The 27,372-nt window shown below is 36.9% G+C and overlaps 1 protein-coding gene and 1 pseudogene across 3 annotated transcripts in view; one reads left to right on the top strand and one right to left on the bottom strand.

The window, feature by feature from the left end:
* Tmem117 (transmembrane protein 117) overlaps positions 1–27,372 on the bottom strand; it is a 569,660-nt gene that overhangs the window by 433,119 nt on the left and 109,169 nt on the right. For all 3 annotated transcript variants that reach the window (XM_087200080.1, XM_004863160.3, XM_087200081.1), the window contains exon 3: positions 12,321–12,453. In XM_087200080.1, coding sequence (XP_087056206.1) covers positions 12,321–12,453 — 133 coding nt within the window. The remainder of the gene's footprint in view (positions 1–12,320; positions 12,454–27,372) is intronic.
* Positions 22,506–27,372, top strand: part of LOC106010935 (tubulin alpha-1C chain-like) — a 51,427-nt pseudogene continuing 46,560 nt past the window's right edge.

The following is a 27,372-nucleotide window of genomic DNA, read 5'->3' as shown; positions in this document are numbered from 1 at the left end:
GGATATAATACATATATGCATGTACCTATATTATGTATGAAAGCATATTAAATAATATATAATTAATGTTTTCTAATATATTAGGAATAATAGAATATGCATATATGGACAAGAGCATATGGATAGTCAAGAAGCTATCAAATCTATTGATTTTTTGCTAAAAGACTATAAAAATTGTAGATGTGATATATATCATATATATGAGATACATATAGATATGGATTTAGGTGACATATTCTTTCCTATTACTGCACAGGATGCTGAATAATTTATGCTTTACAGTATAGTACCTGGGAACCATCATCCCAATCTTTTAAAATATGTACTGGGGAGAACCCAGATAACGTGGTCAAGCAGTCTAAGATATGTACTGCAGAGAAAGAGAATGAAACATGTAGGCTACAAAAAATACATCAAAATCTAATGTCCTCTTTTTTTCTTTACACTTCTTACAAATTTTATTGATCTGTTATTGTAAAGGACATAAAGTAGTGGGTTTTTAAAAAATTACTTAAGGGTATGTATTTAATATGTTGATTAAATCAGAATCAGTCTTTTAGTGTCCCATTTCTAAAGAATTTCAATATTACAATATTTTGCTCTTCCATGTTGTATAATTCCATGTCTTTTGATACTTATTTAATTATGCTATTCACATTTGACCCTCAAGAAGTGTCAGAGTGCCCTGGTGGTTGCCTGCCAGACACCTAGACAAACAAAAATAATCAGTTCCCACGTGATTCTATTCTTGAGGAAAACACAGGCTGCTCAAGTTCATCACAACAAAGGCATTACCCGCCTCACCTGGTGCCCAGGGGGAAGTGACTGTCAACATTCCTAACTTAGCAGCAAGAACAGTGTACACAGTTGTGCTGCAATTGATGTTACCTTATCAGGAAAATGAAATATTGTATTAATAGAACTATTTATTGTTTTTCACTAATCTTTCAAGAATAACTATGAGATTAATAGAGCACAGACAGGATAATTTGTCACAAAAGTAACAGTTCCTCGGATAGTGCTGGGCCATCTCTAGCTAATTTCTTAAATTGGTCTCCTGCATGTTTATTACTGGAAGTTGGAATTGGGTTGGAAAATATTCATTATTATACGGACCTTAAATAATAGATACACACACATGTGCATGCACAGCCCACTGTACAATTCTTTTGCATGACATCATCCATAATTCCATTCAATTTTCCATCTTTTCAAAAACATGAAAATTACCAAATAATCATTTAGTAATGTGATATATAAAAGATTTCCTCTTCTGAACTCTAATAAAATATTAGATTTGTGTATTTTATTTTATCGATGCAAAATAAAATAAGGAACAGCTTATATACTTTCATAAAGATTAGCTCCAATAGCATTTGAGCCAGGTGCTATATATTCCATATACAAATTTCACATAATAAGTAAAATATATTTATGGTTATATATTACACATTACATATCATGCACAGGAAATTCATTTTTACTGATGACTTACTGCTTTCAGGTGTTCATTTGGACATGTTTGCATGAAATGAGTAATAATTGGTATAAAAGCATAATAATAATGTAAGATTTTTGCCATAGTGATATTTGGGGGCTGTGGATGCAGCTCAGTGGTACAGTGCTTGTACAAAGCTTTGCAGAAAGCACACAAAAAGAAATTCATATTATTTAATTATATTGGCCAAAGTATTCATTGATATTTTCATAGCAACTAATCAGAAAGAGCTAAAATATTGAGAAACTAAAATATATCTTTTCTGTTGGTCTAGTAGCAGCTAAAATTTACCATGAGCTCATTATAGTGTGAGCATGATGACAATTGTTTTGCATACACTGTCTTCTTTCTCACAACACTAAGGGGGTTACTAATAGCCCTCTGTACATTTGAGGAAACTGAGGGTCACAAAGTGAAGTTTATCCAAGGTCACACAGTTGAAGGATGTCAAAACAAAAGATCATGCTGTTTCTACCACACTACACTGTCTGCCATACAAAACAAACCTCAAGGCAACTGAGATTTTTAGCAATCCTCAGTTCAGTTTGTGTTTCCACTTTAGAAGCATACATTTCCCCAAGACTAATGTAGATGATGATGATGTTGAGAATAGTGATACTAATGACAAAACTATAATTTCCCACTTCTAAAAAATGAGGAGACTCTCATTTTTTATGGTTGAGTAGTACTCCATTTTATTTAAAAAAAAAGAAAACCACACAATTTCTTTATCCAGTCTCCAGTTGATGGGCATTTGGGCTGCTTCCAAGTTTTAGCTATTACAAATTGTGCTGCTATGAACATGGGTGCACATATATTACACAATATCAATTATACATTTTGATCCTTATTTACACTTTTAGTTTTTCACACCAGAGAAAAATGAACTTAGACAAAAAATTTTTATTCAGTATTTACACGTGTGTCCTATTTATTTCACTTAATAATGTGGCCTCAATGTGCATCCACTTAGCTATAAATGTCTCTGGTTTCTCATTCTTTATGGCTGAGTAGTACTCCATTTTATTTTTTAACCCCCCCCCCCACACACACACATCTTCTTTATCCAGTCTCCAATTGGGCTGTTTTCCAAGTTTTAGGTATTACAACTGTGCCACTATAAACATGGGTGTGCATATATCACTGCGGTATGATTCTTTAAATTCTTTGGGGAAGATACCCAGCAGGGGAATAGCGGGGTCAAATGGGACTTTCAGTCCTAGTTCTCTGAGGTATCGCCATGCTGATTTCCACAGTGGTTGCACTAATCTACACTCCCACCAGCAGTGGAGCAGGGTTCCCCTTTCCCCACAGCCCCTCCAGCATTTGCTATTGGTTGAATTCATGATAGCAGCCATTCTTTCTGGAGCGAGGGAGAATCTCAGAGTTGTTTTCATTTGCATCTCTCAAATGACCAGTGATGTTGAACAATTTTTCATGTTTATTTGCTGCTTCTACTTCATTGTCTGAGAAACATCTGTTCATTTCAGATGCCCATTTTTAGATTGGGTCTTTAAATTTGGGAAGTCTGATTTTTTTAAGTTCTTTATACATTCGAGATAGTAGACTTTTGTCTGAGGAAAAGCAGGTGAAGATTTTTTTTCCACATTGTGGGTTGTCTCTTCACACTGCTGGTGGTTTCTAACTCTTCCAAATGATTTTCACTGGGAAGTAGCTATGGTGAGGCTAACATTGAGATATTCTGCTTTGTGGATGAGAATTTCTCTCCTGTAAAAGCTGACAAAATATTTAATGAGGAAGTTGGAGTTAACCCGAACTATGAATAACAATCACAGAACATCTCAAGTTTGTCAAATCAATGTTGATTCTGGACAGATTATAATGCACTTTCATAGACTAAGAAGGATGCATCACTGATTATGTTTTTCAATGATGTTTTAAAACTTCATCATGCAGACAACAATGACTGAACATGCGATAATTTGGATTAACTGTGTTATTCTACCTTTATGCTATCAAAACCAAGTAAGGTAAAACTTCTGGCATTGAAAACAAGATATGAAACCCTATTTATGATTTTTCTGGATAAATAAGTCTCTCTCTCTCCCTTTACTTCTCTTTTTCTCTCCTTCCTTTTCCCTCCTCTCTCCCTCTCTCTGGCAGCCCACTGCATCTATCCTCTTCACCAGACCTAGCCATTCATTTCCAGCTCTTCTTGGTTCTCAGCAACCAGCTTTGCCCCTTACTCCCAGCCTTAGTAATTAATGATGCTATTATTGTGAATTAATTGAACAAGCAAGTCAATGTTTAGCCTAATTAAGAGTGAAACCAACAAATTATTTAAAGCATCACTCCAGCAGAATTTGCATTCAGCCTTGTATTTATTAGCAGCCCAATGAAGCTTCTCAGCTATTGACTCGAGTACTTCTGGGCCTCAGCAAAACTTACAACTGAGCTCCCTTCCCACCCAGTTCCTGAAACCTGCCCCTGTCCCACATCTCTTTACTCCTACTTGGTGCAGTGGTTTTATTACATAGCTTTGGAAATAATATTACATACTTTAAAATTTAGTACAACTCAAATCAATTGCTTTGTGTATCAGTTTTGTTAGTTTGAGTCATACAAAAGTTTAACATTATTTAAGAATAGTTAACATTTTTCTTATCATTTCTAAAAATAAATTTAGGACCTTAAAAAAAAAGAGAAACAAAACAATATTCCTTCCTCAGAAGGATGCTGGCAGTATAAATAATGGTAGCAGGTTAACCAACTTTTACTTGAAGAGCAGCACATGGACATCATGGCTCTTAACAGTAGAAATGAGTGCCTGCCTCCTCCATCTAGATCAGTAGTATCAAACATCACACACATCACTCCATAAATCTGTAGAATCATTATGTGTCAGTTTAACAGTAAGTGAAAAAATAGAAATGTTCAGGCAAGGAATTTGAAACATTACTGGAGATTTTGAGAAAAATGAACTTAGACAAAAAAATTTTTAAAAAGTATTAACCTGAGTGAAAGTTCATCCTGAATTTTTTCCATTAAAAGGTAATTCAGCCTTTGGTGAAATAATGTGCTAAAAGCTACACCTCTGGTAATAGCAACTGAAACTATAAATCAGAGGGTATTTTCTGATATGATGTGTGACACGCTTATGCACTCATTCTTTCAGACATGGGGATAAATATGAGAGCTTCGGAGGCCAAGACCCAGGTCAGCTATGTGCATGGACTCTAAAAATGCATTCAATCTTGAACAATTTCATTCAGCCCTCCAAGTCTAAGCCAATCTCCTGCTTGTTTTTCCTTTTCTTCCTTGCATTAGAAGCACATATTTTAGATCTTAGAGAATGACCACGCCAAAAATTCTCTGCTGCCACCTGACTTTGTCCAATTGCCCACATCAGATCATACTCAGTAAATGTAGTCATCACACCAAACCAGATGAATCCTCCTTATTATTAGAATTTATCATAGAAGAGGTAAGAGAGTGAGACAATATCTCTTCCTTTCTCATTGTACAACTAGCTAATTCAGACTTTCATTTTGTTGGGGTCATAAATACAAATAACAATACACCACTTATTTTCAAAATCATTTGCATCACTTTATTGTATTTCTCAGGTTCTCTTTCTGTAATATCATATACTGATGCATCAATTAGTATTTGTAAAAAATCTCTGGAAAAGCTTAGTATAAGAACAATAAAACAGCTTAGGGATTAACACTAGAAAATGTCAGCCTCTTTATATCCTACTCTAAATATGGTGGACTTTTTGGAAGCTTATTCCAGTTCACAGATAAATTTTTATCACTGTCTAATGTGTAATGTCCTCACTGCTAAGCACAGTAGTTATCATTGTAACACTGGAATAAGTCTATAAACATATAAATATAAGTGTATGCATGTAAGTGTTTATATATACTGTTCTTTAAGCTTATATCAGAATATAATCTAAAGAGCCAAGCACATCACAAAATAGTGCTTATTGTATAGAGCAGAATGTGGATTTCTTCAAACAGTTCATTAACAACAAAGGAGATGCATAATTCAACAGTAACTTTCAGAGACTCAGAAAGAGAAAGAGGCTCTTTTTTCACCTGAACAAAACCCATTAATGAGTCAATCAGCACTAAAAACATGCCGTTTGCTGCCATCAAGTGGTTGTTTTCAGAATACTCTTAGAAACAGCAGGTGGACCTATGCTTCTGTTTCAATTATACATGTTTTATCTTTGGAGGGTGGGGATATTTGAAGAGACCAAGCAAGCCTTTCCTAAATGAAAGTCTTATACTATAGAAGTTATAAATTTTACAGTACAGGAAATCCTTCTTCAGAAAGACAGCAGCTTCAAAAACTGTTTGAAGTGTGCAAAAACTGAAAATCCTTCCCAGCCTTATGGGATCTCTTTAGTCTAGCTAGTAAAGTCCTCAGCCTGGACTCTGGTGCACATCTAATTTCATTGATAGCAAATAAAGATAAATATATTGGCTTTAAGACACCTGGATGAACACAGAGGAAATCAGAAAATTCAGTTCAAAAATCATTTTTAACCAAGTCAAATTCCATTACTATGGGAAAAAATAGTTTCATATTTCTTCCCTATTAATGTTTCACTTCTTCAGAGCTTTCTTGCTGTATGAAAATGATGCAGTGGTTACTACCTAACTCTCCTAAAATAGAATAATTGCTTTGCCCCCTTTTGGGGCAGGGGGTATCTTCCCTTTTCTCTCCCAAGAGATGAAACAGCACAATTAAATGAAAATGGACAGTTACTACTTAAAAAATAAACCCAAAACTCTATTGCACCGGCCCCATCATATTCTGAGATGGTGGCGTTCATCTCAGAGTACTGGCGCTTTGGATTGAAAGATGCGTTCATGTGAGTGTGGTTATACAAAGAAAAGCCCAGACAAATCAAAGTGGGCAGAAGTTAAGGCAAAAAGAGGCTAAATGACTCTACATAATGAGATTCTTCAAATTATTCAGAGGCTCCAGGGAGATAAAAGAATTAAAAAGTGGAAGAAGAGAATATTCCAAGACTCTGGGGTATGGGTCAAAAGAACTAAAGAAACTATATGCTAAAACCACAATATCCAAAACCATATCTATGGTTATAAGCTCCTGGGAGAATCATCCACAGCCCTGCAGCCCAGTCTAAGTCAGACAAGTCTTATTGATGCCCTTACTGAGTCCCTCAGTCACTGCTTCTGTTCATTGCTTCATAGGTCTACTGCCCTGGTTTTCAGTTCTGTATTTTTGTCTTCTTGGGCTTTTCTTTACCTTGTCTGCAGCAGAACCTTCATCTACAGCCTCAGATTTTTATATAAAGAGGAATTTAACATCATCTTGCCTACTTAAAGAGCAAAAGGAGTATGTCAAGCAGCATTTTAGTGGTATCAGGTATAGAATGGTTGAAACACAAAGGTGGGTGGAGTTTTTCTCCCATAATTCTAGGAAATATGGATATTCTGAGTCTTGGTCCTTTTTATCCCAAAAAGCTAACTTACCTTTTTCCCTCTCCATTTGATCCCCTCTCACCTTGGCTCCTCAGAATGCAAAATGAAATAAAAGTTACTGACCATCAGGAATTTCATCTTAATACAGAAAACTGGGGCTACTTTAGTTACTTTTCTTATTGCTGTGATAAAATATTCAATACCCACAAGTTAAAGGAAGAAAGATTTATTTCAGCTCACAGTTTGTAACGGTTTCAGTCCACAGTCAGCTGGCTCCAATACAGGGTGGCATGGCAGAGGGGTATCACAGAAGAGAAATAGTTCATGGCAAACAGGCAGGAGCTAGTGAAGCAGCAAGCAGCAGCAGCAAGCCTGCCTTCCCTCTCTCCCTTTGTATTTCATCAATGCTATAGGACTACTGATTGGTGACACCCACACCCAGGGTAGGGCATCCATTATCTACACACAAAACTTAATCCCTTAATCCCGGTATCACATGCCCTAGATCCAGCCAGCTCTGTAAAGCTCCATCTATGAGCATATGAGGCTTTGGGAGGACATTTAGGTACAAGCCATAACATTCCACCCCAGCTCCCAAAAGATTAATGCACATCCCTTTATGCAAAAGGCATTTAGTCCATCTCTAAGAGTTGCCAGAAGACTAACAGTTTCAGCATTGCTGAAAAGTCCAAGACCAAAGTTTCCTCTGAGATTTAAGGCAAATTTTACCTGAGAGCTCCTGTATAAATGAAAAGAAAGTTAAACATTTCCAACATACAATGGCACAAAATAAACATTTCCATTCCAAAAGGTACAAAAGGGGAGACAGAAAGAAATGGGACCAAAGGAAGTCCAAAATCCAGGTGGGCAAACATGAAACGCTACAGTTCCATATCCAACATATGGGATAATCTGTGGCAAAATGTAAACTCCAAAAGGGTTGGGTGTCTCCACCCCTACAGCACTGCCCATGGTTGTAGCTCCCATGGCTTCTCTCTTGAGACAGCTTGCTCACTTCTTGCAGTTTTTCTCAGATGATCCTGGCTTCTCCAACCTTCTAGGATCTCCATTGCACCTTCTGATTCAATCTCACAGCTTCACACACACTGCCCCCTCAGGGGCACACTTCTTGGCCTCTGAGGCCTTCTTCTGAAATCTGGATAGAAGCCTTCCTGACTCCACAACTCTTGCATTTTGCATGCACCTAAAACGAGCACCACATGGATAATGCCAAAGTCTGCCACCAGCTGAACAGTAGCCAGGCTTCCTTCTCTCTAGGCTGTAGGGGTTGAGTACCTGGATTGCTGAGCACTATGAAGCAAATACCCAGGAACAAATTCCTTAGGCCACCACCATTCTGGAACATGATCCTCTCAGGCTCTCTTCTTAAAGCAAGTCTTTTACTTTTACAATTTTGAGACTGCAAAGGCTGGAGTTCTACTGGTTCTTATGATGTCCTCAGGCCATCTTTTCTATTGTTTTGTTCCTTCTCAGAAACTAAGTCCTCCTCTGCTCCATCTTTGTAGTCTGCAACTTCATCAGAGCTTCCTTCTTGGCCAAACTGAAAACATTTCAAATCATTCTGCTAGGGTCATTGCTCTTGATTCTCAACATAGACCTGGCTAAAAGCTCAAAACAGTAGCCATGCCACTGCTTTAACATTAGACTGCCTTGAAATTTCTTCTGCCAGATTAATTAGTTCACTGCCCTTAATCTCAGTCTCATGCAAAGTCCCTGGACAAGATCAAAATGCCAACAAATTCTCTGCCAAAGAAAAACACACATAGTCTGGAGTCCAACAGCTAATACAGTCCTTGTTGCTAACTGAATCCTCCTGAGCCTGGTCTTTACTGGCTGCATGTCTATCAGTATTATGGTTTTCTAAGTTCTGACTAGACTTTCCCATCAAGTTTGGCTTACAGCATTCCAGGGTTGCTTCTTCAGTCAGCATCTCCAAACCTTTGAAACTCTTCCTTCAAGCCATTCCAAAGGCTACTGAACCATGTGGCCAGGTAGTGTCACAGCAAGGGCCCCACTCCTGGTACCAAAATCTATCTTAGTTACTTTTCTTTTTCCCAAGATAAAAAAAAACTCAACACTCACAAGTTAAAGGTTTATTTCAGCTCACAGTTTGCAAAGATTTCAGTCCATAGTCAGCTGGCTCCAATGCAGGGTGGCATACCAGTGGGGCATCACAGAGGAGAAATAGTCCATGGCAAGCAGGCAGCAGCCAGTGAAGCAGCAAGCAGCAGCAAGCCTGCCTTCCCTCTCTCCCTTTATATTTCATCCAGGCTATAGGACTATTGATTGGTGCCACCAAAGGTGAGACATCCATTATCTACCCACAGAACTATTCTAATTCCAATTGATAGACTAATTTAGTACCACACACCTTTAATCCCCATAGTATCACATGCTCTAGATCCAGTCGTCTCTAAAAAGCCCCATCTATGAGCACATGAGGCTTTGGGGGGACAGCTAGATACAAGCCATAACAGGTGTCAATCTATTTGACTTTTATCAAGTCAGTTCTGGTTAAGGTTGCGGTTCAAATAAACCTAGGGATTCAGTTCTTTGTAACCAGGGATCATGAGACTCCAACTTATCCTAAATTTATATGCAATTCTAAAATTGACAGAGGAAAAAATAAAAGCAGGTCAGCCTAGGAAAACATCTTCTTCCTTTCTGAAACCCTACCACCACTCACCACTCATTCTAGTCCTTCAGTCTTCCATCGTGGAAATGAGTCCTAAAATTCATGAACACAAGTCTAGGTATCACTGAAAATTCTTGAAACACTTTTGGGGATGGTTATAGCCCAATATTCCAAGAAAGATCCATAAACAACAATTGAACTGAATCCTCAATGCAAATCAGAGTCAGTGCAAAGTATCTTGCAATCCTAACACAAATCCACTCAGCCGTGATGTCTGTGTGCTCGCTATCCATAACCACCCTCTGGCTCCATCATTTTCTGCCCTGTATAGGATGAAGCCATAGCATATGTGTCCTGGAGAACCGCTAAAATACAACTGCTCCTATTGCTTGAAGAACTGATTTTTCTCCAAGTTTGTGTCCCTACTTTGAAGTATTAGATAGTTCAAATAATGTGCAACATGAAAGTTAGTCATACATCTTTTGTAAATAATTTAATTTTTATCTGTAATACTAAATAATTTATTCTTGGCTTTGGATTTTTTAAAGTGACAATTTTAAAACATTCTTTCAATAAAAGAGCCTTGTTCGGCTAAGATGAAGCAGATTCCTGGAGTTCAACTGTTACATAAGAGCCTGTAATGCTGTATTTAGCCTTTGAAGAAAGAGAAAACACATACAGTTTTAAGTTAAGATGCTACACATAAATTCTAATCTAATATATCTTTTGGTTCTTTCTATTTTAAAACTCGGTTGGAATGATTAGCATACAAAGGAAAGCTAGTGGAAAAATAGTGAATGAATAACAGCATGAGCCATCTATCAGAATCATGCTGACCTTTCAGTACGCTGTATTACTACAATTCACTACTTAATAGGTCAACTCCTCTATTGTTGTTTAGAAGGGAGATTTAACTAGAACAGAACCTTGGGAATGTGGCAAAATCTCTCTAGCCCTCAGTTTCTTGATCTATAAAATAAAGATAATAAAAATACCTATTGCATAGGATCAGTATGAGATTTGAGACAGTTCATGTCTCATACTAAGCACTCTGTAACTGTTAACTTATTAAGTTTATCTTTTATTATTAGCCATTGAATGTGTTACAATGAGCAAGGGGTTATCTATTACCACATTTAATTTGTTGCTTTGAAATCTGCTTCTTTGTATAAAATAAGCATTTCCAGTTAACACAGACCTCAGTTGTTCCATATAAAAAAAAAAATAAAATCAGATGAAAAACCAACTTCTGGACAAAGGATAGACTTCATATACTACATATTATTTCTATCAACAGCTTTAAAATATAATTTTAGATGGATTCTTTCCTCTTTTTGTCCCAGTGCAATGAGAGTACAAAACCTCCCAGAGAGACCCTTGTTGTTTTAGGTAACTCCAATAATTATCTATTTGGTTATTAGAGGTTCAAAGGCTGAGGCATATTCTGAGTAGACTCAGTTAGAGTTCGTAACTTCACCATCTAAAAACAGACCCAGTATTAATTGCATCATTCTAAGTATAAAAAATAATTACAAAACATGTTGATAACTTTCTAAGGCCTGAGTATTTGATCTAAAAATCATGTTCTCAAATGTACCACTTTTTCTTATGGGCTAAAGTAAAAACCTTGTGAAATAACTACTTTCCTTCTACTATTTATTTCCTTTAATGGGAGAAAAAATAAAACCAATAAAATTTTAAATAACATTTCCTCTCAGGACTGAAACTGGTGGCCAAAATCTATATCTAACATCAAAACAACTGCACGCTATAGAATGGGACAACAATCTTGCCTCATCTAACACTTACAAGAAAAGGCTATTACTTAGCTTTCCAATCTATTGGAGAAAGTAGATCAAAACCTTCCTCAGTAACTATTTCACTACACAAAAAATACCTAAGGCTGTTGTTACTACTATTGATCTATTGCTTTTTTTTTTTTTTTTTTTTTTTTTGGTACCGGGGATCGAACTTGGGACCTTGCGCTTGAGAGGCAGGCACCAGAACCACTGAGCTAAATCCCTGGCCAGTTGATCTATTGCTTAATGCTGTAGGCTTAGTCAATCTCCTTATATGCTTCCTTCAAAAATTACTGACAGCAAATCCAGAGGAAATCATATTGAGAGACCAATTCCTGTATTTTGTTGTATATTGAAAGATCTAGAGAAAGTTTTTTAAAAATCTAAAATCTACATATTAACATATCTACAAGCTATGATGATTTGATAAGTATGGGTCACAAACTTTCATCTACTTCAGGGTGGTTAACTTTTACATTGACACATTTATAACAAAGATATCTCAGTTGAGACTACCAAAAGAGTAAAAAAGTAATGCTACCAATATCCAATTGCTTTTATTTAGCCAGGCATGGTACAGCAATGGAAATACAAACCTTGAGATTTTTACCATAACCTTGCTCTACTAATTAGATGAATATAAACAAGTCAGTAAGCTTCCCGATTATCACACTCTCTTGCTATTAAAAAATTAGTACCTTCCCTCAAACTACCCCATAGAAAAGTCCTAAAGAATAAGAAACAAAGTCTAAGTATTGTAAAATACTATAGGCATCTTAAAAAAAAGATAGGCCTGAAATAAGAAAAGCAAACAAACTATCCCTATTTAAGGTAGAATATTTGTAAAGGAGATTTTACTTACTACAAACTAAAAAATCCTGGCTGAATCCTTATTAGTTACAAATATAACACTCACCACAGAAGAAAGGGGAAAGATAACCTACCCCATGTTGCCATCCATTAGAAGAATGGTGTTGTATATGTGAGAGAATATGAAGAGAAAGAGAATTGTGCTGAAGAACATTGTCATCCATGACCCATGATCCTCTCGAAACATTTTTAACCGGAGCAACTGACCTGAAATGTAAACATTAGAAATCAATGTATATTATAAATAAAAATTCATACATCTTTGCTTTATCTTAGTGAATCTGTTTTCTTGGTATATTCTGAAGTCTTTTCTATAGGACTATCTTATGGGTGAAACCATTATATAATGTCTTTTTTTTGCTCTTTTGTAAATAAATGATCCTGAAAGAAGTCCATGGGAACATTCATATCAAATGTCATCCTAGAGCAAATAGTACTAATGTGAGAATTTAATATCCAGGGATTATTGCTTATGCTGGCATGAAAGTAAGATGAATTAGAGCATTACTACTTTCCATTCTTTTTCATAAATATGTTTTTGGTTCTTATTGAAACTACTGAAAGCAAATGGTGAATAAGTTGCATAAATTTCATACATTTTGCCTTTGCTTTCATACATCCATTCTTTTTTTTCCCCCCTTTGGTACCAGGGATTGAACTCGGAACCTTGTACTTGAGAAACAGGCAGCAGAACCACTGAGCTAAATCCCCAGCCCTTGTACATCCATTCTTAATACTGGCTAGATGATAAAACCAAGGGCACAAGAACACTTAAAAAGAAAAATAAAGGCTCTGTCATAAGACACAGACAGCTCAGCCACACTCTTAGCTAAACTAGTCCATGCCCATGAATATGCAAATGAGCAAGTACGTAGGGCCTTATACGTGTGTTATGGAGCTTGGTGTTGCTCTTGGAAAAATATAATTTCCACCCTGAACTCTAAAATCACATTTACAAAGAAAATGCTAAAATCAAAGCAATGTTAGAATGCAAATAGTTTAAGAAAAAATATTAAAACAAACCCTAAAGTAAAATTTACTAAGATCAGAATTAATCCAAAAAAATATTTTGATTTATGGTAAAGGAAGGAAATGATGGTACAAGTACCTAACAAGAAAGGAAGGAAGGAAGGAAGAAAGGAAGGAAGGAAGGAAGGAAGGAGAAGAAGAAGAAGAAGAAGAAGAAGGAGGAGGAGGAGGAGGAGGAGGAGGAGGAGGAGGAGGAGGAGGAGGAGGAGGAGAGGGGAGGGGAAGGACAGAGGGAGAGAGAGAAGAAAAAGAAATACTATGAGAGTAAAAAAAAATTAGGATAGATCACTGTGGCCTCTCTCAAGATAAATTTTCTCTATTATATCTATTTCCATTTCTGAGAAAGTATATCTAAATCATAAGGGAAATGATATAGATGTAGTAAGTACAATTAAAATTGGATACACCTGAAATCTTATAATAAAATTTTTGCTAGAGAAAAGATTACCTTTTTAATGATATGAAAGTTATGAAATATATATTTATTTCCATTGGGAAATGATCTCCTTTAGAATATACAGTACATTTCATATAGCTTACTGACCACAGGAAAAAAATACTCTTTTAACTATCAAACTTTCTATCAAGTCTCACTTGTATTTAAAGAGCACATTAGATGTAATTTGGAAACCAAGCTAACAGAAACATTACCCTAGCTAAAAATTTAGATGAAGCCAAAAAAAGACAGCTCAGATTGCATCACCTGGTTTCTTGGCCTGTGCAGGCAAAGAAAAAAGCAAATATGAGAGTCAGGGGAATGTGACTGTATAACTAAAACATGTGGGAAACTCCCTAATAAAACAAGTGATATTAACACTTCAAATTACAACATTATAGAACATGTTGATTAATTAATTCAAGTAACTACTTTGAAGATAATGATACATGGTGTTTTAATTCTTCTTATTCTCTTATTATTTTGTTATAAAATTTTGTTTTATTTTCACATAAAATTAAAAAATGATTGTGGAAAGTCAGGGATATTTAAGCCTCCACACAACACACTGTCAGAAATATTAGAGTGAAGGAAGGGGCTTCTGGGCCACCATCCATCCCACCACTCCCAGCCCAGAGGAAGGGGCTTCCAGGATGCCATCTGTGCCACCACTCCTGGCCCAGAGGGAGGGGCTTCCAGGCCGCTGTCCTTCCTGCCACTCCTGGTCCAGAGGAAGGGGCTTCTGGGTGGCCCTCCATCCCCTGCTGCCGGCCCAGGTGAAGGGGCTTCTGGGCTGCCATGAGTCCCACTGCACCCGGCTCAGAGGAAGGGGCTTCTGAGCCACCATCCCACCTCTCCCAGCTCAGAGGAGGTGAGCCATGTGGATGCCAACAACATCCCCCTCCACCCCGAGAAGACAGGCAAACAAGTATCAAAACCAGACTTCCAGATCACCTACAGCAACAACAAAGGGAAGTGAGATGGAACACTCTGATACTCAACCACCTGGACTCCCTGAACTGGTAACAAAAGAGGATCTGGAAAAAATGAAATCAGAAATAATTTCTCAGATAATAGCAGAGATTGTGCTCCTAGTGCAAAACATGATTAATAAATCTAGAGAGGAGCTGAGGAACATGATGGAATACCAACATAGGAAACAAATGGAATCCACAAAACAGATGTAAATAGATTTCTTGGAAGTGAAAAGCTCCATTGAAAGGCTACACAGCAGAATGAGCCAATGTGAGGACAGAATTTCAGATATAGAAGACAAGATTGCAATTAATAACCAGGAAAAGAAAAATTGCTTCAAAAGTGTAAGGGGACATGAGAAATCAACCAGCAGCTGCTAGAAGATGCAAAGAAGAATAACATAAGACTGATTGGAGTCAAAGAAGAAACAGAAGAGAGTGCAGATGACATAAAAAAAAAAACTGTTCACAGAAGTCATGGCAGAAAATTTCCCAAGCAGGGAAAAAGAACTTAACATACAGATAAGTGAGGCATATAGGACTCCAAATAGCCTTGATAAAAAAAAAATCTACACATAGGCATATAATTGTTAAGATTCCAGAAACTCAACAGAAGAACAAAGTTCTACAAGCAGTTAGAGAAAAGAAACAAATCACCTACAAAGGAAAGCCCATCAGAATCATAGCAGACTTCTCAACACAAACCATCAAGGCAAGAAGAGCTTGGAGCGATGTATTGCAAGCCCTAAAGGAAAACAGCCTCCAACCCAGATTGATGGGTGCACAGGTAATGGGGAAAAAATAAGAACCAAGATACATCATGTACAGGTACAAGCACCCAATGATAAATGTAAATGTATTGTATACATAAAATGTACCAATAAAAGAATTTAAGCAAAATAAAATTGATGGATAAATAAGATACTTTCGTGACAAAGAGCACCTTAGGAACTTAATGAATACCAAACCAGGACTCCAAAAAATTTTAGACAATATCCTAGGAACAGACAATGAGGATCACAACCCCAGGAAGCAAAGCAGAATGAACCCATTGGGAGCTACAACAAATTAAATGTAAAAGGGGAGAATCCAACAAAAAGAAAAAGTCATGACAATGATAAGTCAATATGTATCAGTTAACCATCAATGTTAATGATCTCAATTCAACAATCAAAAGAAATTGACTGGCAAAATGAGTCAAGAAGGAAGATCCAACAATATGCTGCATACAAGAAACACACTTAATTCAAAATGAAACTCATACACTAAAAGTTAAAGGATGGAAAACAATACTCCATGCAACAGGAATCTGAAAAAAAGCAGGAGTAGCTGTCCTCTTTACAGATCAAGTAGATTTCAAACCAACATTGATTAAGAGAGACAAAGAAGGACACTATATCCTTGTAAAGGGAACAATCCAAAAGGAAGAGATGACAATCATAAATATCTATGCACCAAACACTAGGGAGCCCAACTATATAAAACAAATACTAACAGACATGAAAAGTCATATATGCACTAATACAATTGTAGTGGGGGACCTCAGTGCCCAACTGTCACAAATAGACAGATCAACTAAACAAAAAATGAGTAATGAAATACTAGAACTCAATCAAACTCTTGAACAAATGAACTTAACAGATGTTTACAGAGTCTTCCACCCCACAAAATCAGAATGCACATTCTTCTCAGCTGCACATGGGTCATTCTCAAAAATAAACCACATACTCACACACAGAACATGTTTAAGTAAGTGCAAAGGAATTGAAGTTATCCCCTGTATATTATCAGACCATACTGCAATGAAATTGAAGATCCATAGCAAAAGAAACTGGAAAAATTTCATAAACATGTGGAAATTGAACAACACACTTCTGAATAACCAATAGGTCAAAGAGGAAATTAAAGAAGAAATCAGACAGTTCCTTCAATTAAATGACAATGACAATACAACATATCGGAATCTATGGAACAAAATGAAAGCAGGCTTACAAGGGAAATTCATAGCAGTGAATACACATATTAGAAAAACAGAATGAGCTCAATTAAATGACCTGATGCTGAAAATCAAGCTTCTTCTAGAAAAAGAAGGGCAGGACAAACCCAAAGCTCATAAAAGGAGGAAATTATAAAGATCAGAGGAGAAATCAATGCAATGGAGACTAAGAGGATGATACAAAAAAATCAATAAAGCCAAGAGTTGGTTCCTCAAAAGAATCAAAAAAATTGACAAACCCTTAGCCAACCTTGTCAGAAAAAGGAAAGAAAAGGCCCAAATCCATGTAATTAGGAATGAAAAGGGTGAAATTACAACAGACCCAGCAGAAATACAGAGGATCATCAATACATACTTCCAGAACCTATACGCCAATAAGATGGACAACACAGAAGAAATGGACAGATTCCTAGATACATATGAATTGCCGAAGTTGAATGAAGAAGACCTAAAAATTCTAAACAACCCAATATCAACCAATAAAATTGAAAATGTAATTAAAACTTTACCAACTAAGAAAAGCCCAGGTCCTGATGGCTTCATTGCTGAATTCTACAAGACATTTAGAGAGGAACTACTGCCACTACTGTTTAAACTCTTCAATGAAATTGAAAGGGAAGCAATACTCTCAATTCATTCCTGCAAGCAAGCATCACCTTGATCGCCAAAGCAGAGAAAGGCTCAACAGAATAAGAGAGCTATAAGCCAATCTTACTAATGAACATAGATGCAAAAATCCTTAATAAGATACTGGCAAATAGAATCCAGAAGATCAAGAGGAGCATACACCAGGACCAAGTGGGATTCATCCCAGCAATGCAGGGATGGTTTAACATATGCAAATCAATCAGTGTAATACACTACACCAACAGAGTCAAGGACAAAAACCATATGATTGTCTCCACAGATGCAGAAAAAGCATTTGACAAAATCCAACATGCATTTATGATACATACCCTACAAAAAATCGGAATAGATGGTCTCTACCTCAAACTGATAGAAGCCATCTATGAAAAACCAACAGCCAATATCATACTAAATGGTCAAAAACTGAAACCCTTCACACTAAAATCAGGAACAAGACAAGGATGTCCACTATTACCACTCTTGTTCAATATTGTTCTGGAAACACTAGCCACAGCAATTAGACAAGAGAAAGAAATAAAAGGAATAAAGATAGGAAATGAAGAAGTCAAATTATCTTTATTTGCTGATGACATGATACTGTATATAGAAGACCCCAAGAATTCCACCAAACATCTTCTAGACTTAATAACCAAATATAGTAAAGTAGCCAGATACAAGTTAAACACAAAAAAATCAATAACTTTCCTCTACACAAACAACAGACTAACTGAGAGAGAAACAGGGCAAATGATTCCTTTCACAATAACATCCAAAAAACTGAAATACCTAGGAATCAAACTAATTAAAGAAATCAAAGACTTCTTCTCTGAAAATTATAGCACTCTGAAAAGAGAGATTGAAAACATTATCAGAAAATGGACAGACATCCCCTGCTCCTGGGTAGGAAGGATTAATATAGTGAAAATGGCCATAATTCCAAAACTGCTGTATAGATTTAATGCAAATCCAATTGCTATCCCAGGAGCATACTTCATAGACCTCAAGAAAACAATCTAAAAATTCATTTGGAATGAGAAGAGACCCAGAATAGCAAAAGCAATTCTAGGTAACAGAGACATGGCAGGGGGTATCACAACCCCCAACTTGAAACTATACTACAAAGCTACTGTGATAAAAACAGCATGGTACTGGCAAAGAAACAGACTTGAGGACCAGTGGAACAGATTAGAAGATGCAGAAACAACTCCAGACACACTCGGCCATCTCATCTTTGATGAAGGAGCCAAACACCCTCACTGGAGTTAAGATAGCCTCTTTAATAAATGGTGCTGCAAAAATTGAGCTTCAACTTGCCAAAGATTAAAACTAGACCTATATCTCTCACCATGCACTAAACTAAAATCGAACTGGATTAAAGATCTAAATATTAAAATAGAAACGCTGAACCAGCTGGAAGAGAGGTTAGGTAAAACTCTTGAAGACATTGGTGTAGGAAAGGATTTTATGAACAAAACCTCAGTTGCCCGTGAACTAGCACAAACAATCAACAAGTGGGATCTCTTCTTATTAAAAAGCTTCTGCACAGCAAGAGAAACCACCAGCAATGTGAAGAGACAACCCACAATGTGGGAAAAAAATCTTCACCTGCTGTTCCTCAGAAAAAGGCCTATTATCTTGATTCTATAAAGAACTTAAAAAGATCAGACCTCTCAAATTTAAACACCCAGTCCAAAAATGGGCATCTGAAATGAACAGACATTTCTCAGACAAAGAAGTAGGAATAGCAAATAAATACATGAAAACATGTTCAACATCACTGGTCATTGGAGAGATGCAAATGAAAACAACGCTGAGATTCCACCTCACTCCAGAAACAATGGCTGCTATCATGAAATCAACCAATGACAAATGCTGGCGGGGGTGTGGGGAAAGAGGAACCCTGCTCCACTGCTGGTGGGAGTGCAGATTGGTGCAAGCACTGTGGAAATCAGTATGGAGATACCTCAAAGAACTAGGACTGGAAGTCCCATTTGACCCCACTATTCCCCTGCTGGGGATCTTCCCCAAGAATTAAAAGAATCATACCACAGTGATATATGTGCACCCATGTTCACAGCAGCACAATTTGTAATATCTAAAACTTGGAAACAGCCCAAATCCCCATCAACTGGAGACTGGATAAAAACAATGTGGCTTTTTTTAATAAAATGGAGTACTACTCAGCCATAAAAAATGAGAAAGTAGAGACATTTATAGCTAAATGGATGCACATTGAGGCAATACTCTTAAGTGAAATCAATAGGAGAGACATATATAAATACCAAATAGTTTCTCTAGTGTGAGAAACTGAAAATGTAAATAAGACCTAAAAGGTATAATAGATAATGTGATATAGGAAGAAAAGGGACAAAGGGGAAGGGGAAGTGGGAGTGGTATGAGAAAGAAAGAAGAGAATGGAATTAATATGAGAAAATGGAAAAATGGAAACAAAGTCTTTGTAAATAAGGAAGGTTGGAGGGGTTGAAAGGAGGGCAGGGGAAGGGAGAAAAATAAGAACCAAGAGAGACTATGTAAAGGTGCAAATTTCCAATGATGAATGTCATTATATTGTATACCTAAAATGTACCAATGATTAGAATGAATAATTGATAATGCAAAATAGGAAGAAAAGGTCCAAAGGGCTAGGGGTAGTGGGAGGGTCAGGGCAAAGGAAAGAAGGGAAAGAAAACATTATGAGAAATGGAAACAAAGTTTTTGTAAATAGGGAAGGGTGGAGGGGGTGAAGGGAAGGCTGGGAATGGGGAAAAAATAAGAACCAAGATACATTATGTAAAGGTACAAGTTCCCAATGAGAAATGTAAGTGTATTGCATACCTAAAATATACCAATAAAAGAATTTTTAAAAAAAGAAATATTAGAGTAAATAGATATTAGCACAAAATGCTTGAGAACAAAAATATGTGACAAATGTCTCAAAGCAAACTATAAAGAATATTTATTCATTCATTGAACAAATATTTAATGTGTGCCTATTACATGCCAGATAAGATCCTGGGAGTCAAACATACAGCTGTGAGCTGTAGAATTTAGTACAATACTTTTTCTCCAACTAGTGACAGGATCATATGGCTTTTTCCTTTCCTCTATTAAAATGATGACTTTTGGGGGTGGATCTTCCAATGCTGAACCAACACTGCCATCCCTATAACAAAACCACTTTCTACATACTGCCAGATCTGACTTCCGATAGTTTGTTTTGTTAAACAAATTTCTATCTATGTTCATACTTTTTTCTTCTATTATCTTTATCCAGTTTTAGGATTAGCACAATGTTGAGTTCCTAAAATGAGTGGAGAAGTGTTCCTTCTTTTTCTGCTTTAATCGTTTGATATAATTTATCAGTTAAAATGTATATGATCCTGCTGGTGTCATATAGGTAGCTTTTCAAGCTAGGAATATACTTTCTTTAATAGGTGCTATTCAAATTTTATATTTCCTCCAGAGTTAGTTTCATTAATTTGTCTTCCAAGGTACTTCTTAGAAGTTGTCAAAATTATTTCAAAATAGATTTTTGAAATATGCTTTCTATATCCTTTTAAATTCTGTAAAATCTGTGGTAATGTCTCCTAAATCTTGATACTGTAATTTTAAAAATGTATAATTGATATTGTGTAACAGGAAGAAAAGGTCTAAAGGTGCAGGGGAAGTGGGAGGGGTAGAGGAAAGGAAAAAAGGGAAAAGAAAAAATATGAGAAAAGGAAAAAAATGTAAACAAAGTCTTTGCAAATAGGGAAGGGTGGAGGGGGTGAAGGGAGGGCAAGGGAAGGGGAAAAAAAAAAGAACCAAGAGACTCATGTAATGGTACAAGATCCCAATGATGAATGTAACTGCATTTTATACCGAAAATGTACCAATAAATTTAATGGGAAAAAAATAAATAAATAATTTTTAAAAATAAAAACATACAGCTGTGAGCAAAATGGGAGATAACAAGGAGATGGATCTAAATCCACCTTCACTTGTGTATTTAATGGAAATACGAACTTATTTTAGACTCATGGACACTCTTTGTTCAAGGTTCCCTTTAGCTTCAAACAAAGACTTATTTATTTAATTCAGTAGGTGATAATCAAGAACCACAAAGATATACAATTAGAGTTCCTTTAAGTTTAAATGTGAATTTCTTTCTTAACTTGCACATGTCAAAAAATTCACTAATGGGTGTACTCTAAAAGTCAAATAATGATGTTGGTGATTTAAAGTGTTTTCAAATAAAACATTGTGAATTAATTGTGCACTGGCTGAAATAACACAAAGTTACTAAAAAGAGACATGACAGTACCTTTTCTGCTGTCACTGCCAAGCTCATTGTCTGGCACTAATTTGCGCCATTAGAGTCATTAGAACAAAATGGCAGGTTAACATGGCTTGAAATTCACTGGAAAAGCACAAAACAGTGCCGTAATATATTAAGGCTGGAACTGGTGAGACCCAATTGTTGAATTAAATTACATTATTAAAATTCCCTATAAGCTAAACTTGGGGCAAGTCGCATTATGAAAATTTCCCTACACTAAACTTCAAGGTTAACTCCATGATTGACCACTGAATGCTAGAAACATGTACACATACAAGACCTTCAGTTGACTGCTCTGACAAAAACTTTGCCATGCAATCTAGTCAAACCAAGAACCTTGGAGGTAGCTGAGGCTATCACATGACAATATACTCTTTTTGCCCTGCACGATGACCATACGTGTAGTTTGTCTGGCACAGCACTGGTTTATAACTATTACTTTGTCATAATTATTAATAGTGACCCTATCCTTCCCTAAGCCTACTGGGTTGACCAATAAATTACAGGCTCAGTATCCAGAGAACTGGTTCCAAAGCCTTTAATAGACACCCAAATTCATTGATACCCAAGTCTCTTCTAGTAAATGGCATAGATTTGCATAGAACGCACCATATCCTGCCATATACTTCAAATCATCTGTAGATTATTTATTTACCTAATACAATGTAAATGCTACATAAAGATTGTATTGTTTATGAAATAATGACCACCAAAAAGTCTGTACACTTTCACTACAGACACAATTCTTTTCAAGTATTTTCAATCCAGAGTTGATTGAATCTGTGGATATGGAATCTGTAGATAAGGAGAGCTGATGGCATACACCACTTTTCATACAGTCACAGAATTCAGAATTTTATAACACTTTCCATTACAAGAATGTCAGGAGATAACAGTGAAAACAGCTTTTATAGATCAGCAAAAATAACAGGCATCTCTAAGAAAAAGGTATGTTTCTGATATGGTCAAAATTATTTTGATATCCAGCATCTCTAAGAAAAAGGTACATTTCTGACATGGTCAAAAATGATTTTCATGGGGCCGGGGATTTAGCTCAGTGGTTTCGACGCCTGCTGTGCAAGCGCAAGGACCTGAGTTCGATCCCTGGTACCAAAAAAAAAAAAAAAAAAAGATTTTCAAGCCAAGCATGGTGGCATGTCCCTGTAATTCAGCACATGTCTGTAATCCCAGCATTCAGAAGGCTGAGGCAGGAGTATCCCAAATTCAAGAACAACTCAGCAAATTCAAAGTCCACCTGGACTATATAGTGAGACTATCACAAAGCAAACCAAAAAGTGATATTCATTTTAATCATGAATACATTTATAAGTCTGAGTAAATATTTGTTATAAATAAAATCCATCTTGGATTGTATAGACCATCATTTTCCATGTGGTCAAGATAGCTGGAAAATAGAGTTTAGAATTATCAAAATAATCAGTGATACAAAACCTATGTATGTGTTGGGAGTGAGCACAGGAAGGCACAGGAATGGAAAGTTACAAATATTAGCTAAAGCCAAATTAAAAAGCCAGGAATGGCAAAATTTGATCTGAAAATACAATAGATTTAGGGCCACTAAGATGCCATAAAATTTTAACAAGTCTTATGATCTAAAAGCATATTAAATATATATGATGGGCCCATATATATTGTGGAAGATAGAGGTAGATGAGTATAATAGGAAGAATTTTGGAGAAATTACTTGATTTCTTGGATTTTTTTTCCTAGGTTCTCATCAGAAAAAGAATAGAAAGGAATATTTCCTGTCACTAGTAGACTTTATGATTCTGGGTCCATTTTCTTCCAGGATGGTTCTCACAAGACAGCCTGTGTGCAGAACTAAACCAAAGAACTTCAGAGGAGATAGGGAAGGGCTTGAGTTCCCAGGTTACACACAGGGATAACTGCACAGTGGGAAATTGTTAGCACAGAGGCCTGGATAGAGTGAGAGCTTCTAGGTTCTTTGAGGATACAAGGATTTAGGCCTCCACATTGGCAGAGCCTCGCTTGGAGATGATTAACTGAATGTTGATGAAGGTCAAGATATCAAAGGTCGTAGCCTTGGAAGTCTACTTTCTCAGACTGACCTAGATCCAAGGGAATGGGGCCAGTAAAGCACCTCCTGCCTCCATCAGGAGCTCAAGGACCTGGGTAAATCCCAGCTACTTTAGACTAAGTCATAACACCAAACAGGTAGGAGACCGTCACCCCGGCAGCATTAGAAGGGGAGAGAGGTAAGTGCAAAGTGAAGGATTTATTTTCAGATTCTCTATAAGCCTTGAGACTTCTGTAAACTTTTAGCAACACAAAAGGTAATCTGAGAAATTACTAATATTGTACTCTCCAGCTCAGTTTTTGTTTTGTTTTGTTTTTTTTGGTACCAGGGATCGAACTTGGGTCCTTGTGCTTGCAAGGCAGGCGACGGAACCACTGGGCTAAATCCCCGGCCCTCCAGCTCAGTTTTATAAGCAGAACCTCAGAACAAAATTTAATTTAGAAGAAAAATGTTCCATTACACTTAAGACCCTGATTAGGAAATAGAAAAGGACAATTGAAGGGGCACTTTCCTTAAGAGGAAAGTACCAAAACCTCCAGTATAACATTGGGGCTATTCTTATGCATAACAAAAAGTGACAACTGCAGTTATTTAAACGGGTATATTTAGTTTGTTGGAGTCCAAAGTTAGCTAGAGTCAGCACAATGAGCATTCCACACACCAGCAATGATATTCACTGTTACCAATAACAAGAACAAAAAACTAAAATTTGCTTAAATTACAAAAAGTCTTTCCTTATTGGCTTTTTTCTCACATTTATTCCTTAAACAAAATATAATTTTCTACATACAATAAATGATTAAAAAATAATGTAGACTTGGTTTCACTAAAGAGATGAAATGACTACAAGTAAGACTTGATCCAGCACACAACCAATATTATCAGAGCGAGAGTCAGCTCCATTTTACAGCTTCATTTCCTTAGGGTAGGATTCCCCTCTTGGTCAGTACCCTCTGCCTTCTCCTCTACACCCACATATACATCCTCTGTGGTCTGTGGTCCCAAAACGATATAGCAGTCTTAAAGAATGTGTCTTAATTTTTGCCCATAAAGGAGTTAATGCCTTTACCCTTGAATTTCTAGAGAAAGTCATGAGATTTGTTCTATTTGGGCTGTTTTGGGTCCTGAACAGTCAGACACATCAAAAGCAATGACAGCTAAGTCAATGTGACATGCGCCACTCTGCGACCCAGGCAAAATTAGTTCTCTGGCACCACTTGGATCCCCAAATACAAGGTAAGCCTGCCAAACATAGCACTGAAGAAGATAGAGCCATAGATGGAAGGCCCCTTCATCCTGAATCACTGCTGGAAACAGGGGACTTTGTCACATTTGTGGATTTAAATGAGTGAGAAGTTCAATTGATCTCCAGTCATCATATATTTTGGAGGTTTTTATTACCACAACTAAAATTATCCACCAAATACAAGATGAGTAATACAACAAAGGCCCTGAGAAGCAAAAAAGAACAGGGTTAATGCCCCAAGTCTTCCTTTATCTTTCTTCATATTCTTCAAGTTCTCCAAAAGAAAAATTCCATAAGCAGAAAACAGACAAAACACACCTTGTTGGCAACGACACGCTGTCATCACTCAGCTTGCTCAGCCTCAGCAGATTCAAGGCATAAACTCTGTATAGCTAGCTTATTGTCTATTGTGTGCCTCACACCTGTCTATAAGCTGCAGAACAGTGAGGATCATATTTGTCTTCATTAACCACTGCATCCCACAGGACTCGCTATAATTTGAACATGGCTTGTCCTCCTGAAAATTCACACTGAAATCTGATTCCCAGTGTAATGGTATTGAGACACGGTGGGGTGCTGGAGATTATTAGTCATTTGAAGGAGGTAATGCCTTTCTTGTGGGATGGGATTACTTCTTTTAGGCTAGGATTATGTGCCACAAGAGTGGACTGTTATAAAGCAAAGCCACCATTCACTAACGTTTTGTCTTTCTTCACACGCCCACTTGCTCTTCCAGTTTCTCCCATTAGTTAAAGCAGCACAAAAGTCTCATCCAAAGCTGAGAGACACCCGCCCCATGCTCTTGGACTACCCAGCCTCCAGAACCATGAGCTAAATAAACTTCTATTCTTTACAAATTATCTAGTCTCAGGTATTCTGTCATAGCAATAGAAAATGAACTAAGTAGCATATCTGGCACACAGCATATCTTAAATATTTTTTCCAGTGAATTAAGATGAAGAGACACACAAGTGAACAAACCACATCCCATGTATGGAACTCTTTCTATATCAGCCTCCTATTACACCTACCCATTGAGCCCTAGAGGGCCCTTCTAATCTTTAAGTTTCATCCATCCCCCTGTTTTCTCCTCATTTACCAGCTAGCCACCTCCTGAATGCTATTCCTTTCTGAGCATGAATTATTATTTCAATACCAGACTTTCTTCTCACCAATATCTTTTGTTCTTATGCACCCTGTACTTGTCTTAAACTTCCCCTGCAAAACTCCAACCCCAACTCAGAGCTACAATTTGTTTCCTCCAATTATGGTAAATTGTTGTGGAAAAAAACACACAACTGGGTTGATAAGCCACTACACTGTCATGATCTTCAAATTCAACTATTTTCTGAGTGCTACATGGCTAATTCATTAATATTTTTCCTTGTTCTTGTCAACTATTTTTCCTATCTTCCTCAACATGCATTTCAATTGTCACCTCAAAGTTTCTTAATAAGCTCATTTTACTCTCCGAATGTGACCTTGGTGCCAAACTGAAGGAGATGTCATTCCCCATCAAACTTGATTTCTTTCTACCTCATGCTCACTAACATTTGTCTACTTATCTACCTCCAGGGCTATTTCAATTTCCTTCCTTCATTTCCCAAAAAATGCAGTACTCCTTCCAAAAGAAATACTCTACATGTTCTTATTTTTAAACAATACCCTCCCCTCTCCTGAGATCTTGTTCTAGCTATTCTTTCTCTCCTTTGTGTATCCAATCTCTCCCCCCTCCTCATTTTTTTACCTTTGCTCAAAAATCTCTTAAAACCATCCTAAAAACAATGCGTACCTGGCCTCAAGTTCTTGAACTATGATCCACTCTCCTTGTCTTATTCATCTAGTCACTGAGATCTTACTTGTTACACAAACGCAATACTGTACTGAAATTGTTCTGGCAAAAGTTAATGATCTCTACCACTGCAACTCTAGTACAAATATATTGGCCTTGAACTTACTAGACACTTTGGGCATATGAAATAATGTCCTTTTGACACTCTATTTTGTTGGCAACCCTATCACCAGATGCACCTTACTCTTTTTGCTGCTTTCTGATTATTTTCAGTCACCATTTTAGGCAACTCTCCTTCCATCTCAAGCATAAAATGATGACATTCCCATGGTCTGTCCTCAGTCTATCTTTATCATAATACTGCATGATCTCATTCACTGTCATGGTTTTAACATCCAATATCTCCAATACAGACTTTTTCTCCTGAGTTTCACCTGCTCACTGTCCTCCTGTACGTCCTTCTGGCAAGTCAAACTCAATATACAATGGGGATTTAGCTCAGTGGTTTTGCCGCCTGCTGTGCAAGCGCAAGGACTCAAGTTCAATCCCCCCCCCCGGTACCACCCAAAAAAAAACCCCAAAAAACAAATTACTAGCAAATGAAACTCAGTATACAAAAACAAGATCAATATCCCCACGCATCACTTCA

Source organism: Heterocephalus glaber, unplaced genomic scaffold (genome assembly GCF_053883595.1).
Source record: "Heterocephalus glaber isolate CG9 unplaced genomic scaffold, H.glaber_assembly_v1.0 deba00001733, whole genome shotgun sequence".
In the NCBI taxonomy this organism is placed as follows: domain Eukaryota; kingdom Metazoa; phylum Chordata; class Mammalia; order Rodentia; family Bathyergidae; genus Heterocephalus; species Heterocephalus glaber.
Note: the sequence above shows the minus strand (reverse complement) of the source record. Positions and strands in the feature narration are given on the sequence as shown.